This window comes from Ipomoea nil, unplaced genomic scaffold (genome assembly GCF_001879475.1).
Source record: "Ipomoea nil cultivar Tokyo-kokei standard unplaced genomic scaffold, Asagao_1.1 scaffold0146, whole genome shotgun sequence".
Taxonomy (NCBI): Eukaryota; Viridiplantae; Streptophyta; class Magnoliopsida; order Solanales; family Convolvulaceae; genus Ipomoea; species Ipomoea nil.
In genome coordinates this window covers 60880-66334 of record NW_017616574.1, presented here as the reverse complement: position 1 = coordinate 66334, position 5455 = coordinate 60880, and the positions used below count along the sequence as shown (strand labels likewise).

Genomic DNA, 5455 nt, shown 5'->3' with positions numbered 1-5455 from the left:
GTTGTAAATTTCGTTCCTAATGTTTTGTTAGTAAAGAGACGAAATTTGCAACATAACTTACGGAGTATATCTTAGGGATGAAAAGTGAGCACGACCAACAATTATAGATGAATTCTACAATTAACATAGGGTCGAAAAGTGTAATTTCCCTATTTTTTTTTTTTACTATTGTATAATTGTGTGTTATGTGAAAAATTCGAATGTAATGTTTGACAACCTTAACAATCGTACTCATATAATTATATATTTCGTTATTATTGCACATAGTATAATTAAAAATAATTATCAATAATAATCGACACAATCATATATGATATATAAAATGATATTGTATGATTGGTATTATGTCGACTAAGATGATAAATTTTATCTATAAATTTAATTAGCTCCAACCCAGACTTACTCCGCCCATGAGGGAAGAGCCACCTATTAACTTTGCTTCTTGATTTGAGAGAGTCAATTATAGCAACTTAGCTAGGTTAGTTTACTATTGTAGTGAGGGCTAGTTTTTCTGGTCACTCAAAATATTAAATATTAATTAATTAAAGCAAGCGTCCTTCCCCCTTAAGCCTTCTTTCCTTCATCTTCTCTTTTTTTCCATTTCTCTTTGTTGGGCTGCCTCTGGTATTGTCTCCCCCTCTCTCCTGCTCTCTGATGCTCCCACCATATATTTCCAAAAAACCCACAAAACTTTATTAAAGATAAAGATTAAAGAGAGATCTCTCGAAAGAAAGAAAGAAAGAAAGCAAGAAAAGAAAAAAAACCATGGTTTTCTCTTCTTTTCCTGCAGTATATTTAGATCATCCCAATTTGCACCAGGTGAGGTTTGGTTTTGTTCTCCACCTCGATTTTCTTCTCGAAAAAAGAGGATTAAAAGGGGATAATATTCATATTCATATTCCTTTATGCAATCTTTTTGTTGAATATACTTGATATTGTGTTGAGATAAATGATCCTTAGTAGCCAAATGATTTTTTTGTTTTTGTTTTTGGGTTTGGATAGTTACAGCAATCTGAGCAACATCAGCGAGGAGGTGGGTTTGAGAATCCGCCGCTTCAGGCGGCGGCGCCGGCGGGTGGCGGTGCGGGGTCAATCCGGCCGGGTTCTATGGTGGATCGAGCTAGGCTAGCCAAGATTCCGTTGCCGGAGGCGGGGCTGAAGTGTCCGAGGTGCGATTCCACGAATACTAAGTTTTGTTACTTTAACAACTACAGCTTGACGCAGCCGCGTCACTTCTGCAAGACGTGCCGGCGGTACTGGACAAGAGGCGGCGCGCTGAGGAGCGTCCCCGTCGGCGGCGGCTGCCGGAGGAACAAGAGGAGCAAGAGCGGCAACCACGGCGCGAAATCCGGGTCCGCGGGGGCGGCCGCAGCCGCCGCCAGCTCGGAGAAACAGGCGGACGGAGGCGGTGGCTCTAACTCCACATGCGCAAGCCCTACGGACATCACCGGACATTTCCCGCAGCTGCCCTTCATGGCCGCCGCCGCCGCGTTTCAAAACCTAAACCACTACGGCGGAAGCGGCAGCCTGGGCGGATTCCAGCCGCCGCAGCTGGCGGCCACAAGCGGCGCCGGAATTGGCGAAATGGGTTTCCACCTCCCAGTTTTAACCGGCTTCGAGCAGCCTCCCCACACCAACGTATACCCCCCTTTTCACAGCGAAGGAATCGAAGCTTCATCGTCGGTAAAAATGGAGGAAAACCGCCAAGGTTTGAACAATTCAACAAAACAATTCTTAGGAACCCTGGAAAACAATCAATATTGGGGATGGAGCGGGTTTTCGGGTCTTAACTCATCTTCTTCCACCACCCATCTTCTATGATCTGCTTCAAACTTCACAACCCTAATATATATACACGCAAGAAGGTGAAGTGTCACAAGGCGGGCTGGGTATCACTCTCAGGTGTTGGCTGCGGGTTTTCTTCGTCATTGATCCAAACAAAAGAAGGTGAAGTAGTGCCAGTTATTATCATCAGCATGCATGAGACCAGCTTCATTCATGTGTTTTATCATTATATATATTAACCATGAAATGTTACTTCATTCCTATGTGGTAGCTAAGCTAGAGTTTGTATCGTTCTAATATAAAGTCCATCTATCTTTCGTATTTGTTCTGATCTTAATCAGTTTCATTTCTTTCTTGTAATCTTGGTGTTCTTTCATTTTGTGTCGTGCATTTTGGCTTGTTTTCATGGGACAAACCTAGTATGTTATCCTGTATAATTAACTAATCTCCCATATATTATCACTTTTGAGTGGTTGATAATATTTGATTTTCAGCTGTGGTTTTAATTGTGTGACTTGCCATCTCATGCATGCAAGAAGATGAAGAGTTTATATGTTGATGATGCATGCATTCGCTTTGTTTCTAGTTTATTCTTTGTGGTTTTTTTATCGTTTTGTATGGTATACATTTACAAAATTAAAAGGTTGTTTGGGGGAATTAATCTTTGTGTTAGTGGGGTGGGGGTGGGGGTACCGGGGGGGGGGGGTGAAGCAGATCAGATGCCAATATATATAAAAGCTTAATTTTGACATCATGTTCAAATTAAAGGATAGCTAGGGCAAAGCTAAGGTACCCCTGCCCTTAATTGCATAGAAGACAATAATTTTTTGTTTTTTCTTTAACTTAGGTCATCCCAGTTTAGTCCCTAGAAAATAAGGTTTTATTCCCCATAGCGGTTAACGCTTTGATCCACTTTCTCATATAGCTATGTCAAAGAATGTTCCGGGACATAGCTTAGTGATACAAAAGATAGAGTGAGGTAAGTTTTAGTAGCATTTTGCTGCAGTGTAGAGAATTGATTCCGGTCAATAACATGGTTTGTAGTTAAATCCATTGCATGTGGGTACCAATATAGCAAGCTCTAAGTCCCTATTCATTAAGACACATATGGGGTGTTTGGCAAATAGCTGTTAGTGGATTGGATTAATATGCATGTCCTACTAGCTTATAGCATTATCTGATTGTAGAAAGATGTTTGATAAATTAGTTGTTAACTAATTACTTATTACATTAAAAATGACCTTTAAGGTATAATTTATTTTTTTAAAAAGCTGATTCAAAAAACAACTTTTTGAATTTTAGCGTTTTGGAGCAATAAGCTTTTACAAAAAGCTAATTAATCAAACATTCATATTAGTTGCTTAACCAAGTCAAACAGATAATAAGTAGTCAAACAAATCAAAATTGATTGATAAGCTAACTATGTTATCAAACACGACCTTAGTGATTTACCTTTTCCAAGCCATCTACATGATCTTAAGGGAAGTGCAAAGGCCAAATATCGGCCTTCAATCAGGTTGGAGAAGGAAAATCACTATGTTAAAGAAGTGCAATGACTAATAATAGTCAAACAAGTTAAAATTGACTGATAAGCGAGCTAACTATGTTACCAAATAGAGTTATATAATGATTTACCTTCTCCAAGCCATCCACATGGATGATCTTAAGGGAAGTGCAATGGCTAATAGAGTCCCTCAATCAGGTTGTGGTTCCAATCATATATATATATATATATATATATATATATATATATATATATATATATATATATATATTTGGTTTGTTATGAATAACTTAGTTGATTTACTTTCTTATAGTCTTTAATCAACTAGAGTCACAAAATAGGGATAACATACCGGAAACACCCACATTCAAATAACGACTCCCAGTAAATAAAAAATTTACTAAATAATTCTTGTGCAAGCTTATCTAACAATTGTGTGTGTGTGTGTGTTTTTTTTCCTTTTTTTTAAAAAACAAATTCTCATAATTAGAAACTCAATAACTACTTTATTGATTTCTTGGAATGTGCATTTTTTCATGATTTTCAAATTATAACAATGTCGATCACATTAGCAACTCATCAAGATGTACTTTTAGTTATTATCATGCATGGTTAGAATAGTAATTACAGTACTAATTGTTTTTTGTTTTGTTTTACTGCGAGACCATATATAATCAACTTTGAATTAATATCATGTGATTATTACCACTATTAGAGCATATAAATAATTAGACTAGAAATTTATGTTGAAGAAAAAAGTGCTATAATTAAACTAACTATATGTTCAATTCTTACTACATTGTAATAGAGCCAGTAGCACTAAAAAAAATATATATGTTCAATTCTTAAAAAAAAAGGTGTTTTAAAAAATAATTATGAAATAAAATTAATTAGTCTAAAATCCTATACATGGTTAGAAATTAAAGTTCAAGAATGAGCATGGCTCATAACTAGAAAGTCAAAAAGCAAATTCACTCATTCAAAAGTTAAAAGTAAGTCCATAAAATTTTGAAAGGGTTGGTTGGGTAAGTAAAATATGATTATTGTATCTAGAGATTATGAATGTAATTTTTGTCAACACCCATTGTATATGATCTTTCTAGTGTGTTTGCGGGTTATTACTACTTATTATATATGAGCAGGCCGCATTTATCTTGTATACATTCTTAGGTAGTGGTTGTTGTGGGTTTTTTCTTATCATAAAAAAATAAAAAATAAAAAACCAAGAAAAGAGTCCATAAAGGCAAAATAAACAAATTTATCATAAAATCTCTTAATTTTTTTTTTTTTTAAATGTGCATTTAGATATAGTTGGTAATGGGTTTTCTGTGGAGAAACAGGTAATAACTTAAGGGAAAAGCCAAAGTTCCACTAAAACCCTAGCTTGTGTTACTATTGATTAGTAGAAAGTATATACAAAATGAAAGTATACATATATATATATAGGTATGGAACTTTAATGATGTAATAAAATATAGATTAGTGACTTTTTTTTTGTTTTTATAATTTTTTTTATCACCCATCAAAATATCAGAAAATTCAGTACGTATATTAGAAAAGAAAAGAAAAAAAAAAAACATAAACCTGGATATAGGTTCTTGGATTCTGAAGAAATTTTTTTAAGTTTATTATTGACTACTTTTGATGAGGGGTACATGTGTAATAGAGACGAAATATTTTTTTGAATCTCAAAGTGGGTTAGAAATTTCGTTTTTGACTGATCACTCCCAGTGATAAAAATTTTGAATTTTTCAATGATGATATCTCTTATTTTATAAAAATGTTAAACGAATATATTATAATTTTATTACCAAAAATTAAGATACAATTATAACAAGGCATTTAGAGTGTTCCATGTACTTCATTTTTTTTGAACACTATTGACTCTGTTATATTGTTGTATCTTATCCATACTTACTTTCTCAACCTACTGAAACACAAAAGTTAATGCCTCCACTGAGATTCAAACATGTGACGTCTCATTTGGGAGAGTCACACTTATATACTCAACCGTAAGGTCTTTGGCCCATGTACTCCGGCCATATAATTTAGTTGCAAACTACATTTTTTAAGCTAATAAATTTATGTTGAAATTCTATTATCTCTTCCCTACCACCTAATATATGAAAAGAAAATAAATAAAATGCTCTGAAGGGGTAAACCATG

At 34.9% G+C, this 5455-nt stretch overlaps 1 protein-coding gene across 2 annotated transcripts; it reads left to right on the top strand.

Annotated features, from left to right (window-relative positions):
* The first annotated feature begins 596 nt into the window (after positions 1-596).
* On the top strand, positions 597-2207 carry LOC109172526 (dof zinc finger protein DOF3.6-like). Of its 2 annotated transcripts, none has more exons than XM_019321696.1 (2): positions 597-819; positions 1009-2207. In XM_019321696.1, exons 1-2 carry the CDS (start codon positions 766-768, stop codon positions 1819-1821), a joined length of 867 nt encoding a protein of 288 aa, XP_019177241.1. In that variant the 5' UTR covers positions 597-765; the 3' UTR covers positions 1822-2207. The 2 variants fall into 2 exon arrangements, with proteins under 2 accessions (XP_019177241.1, XP_019177233.1); XM_019321688.1 differs by having other exon boundaries at positions 1003-2207.
* Positions 2208-5455: the final 3248 nt, after the last annotated feature.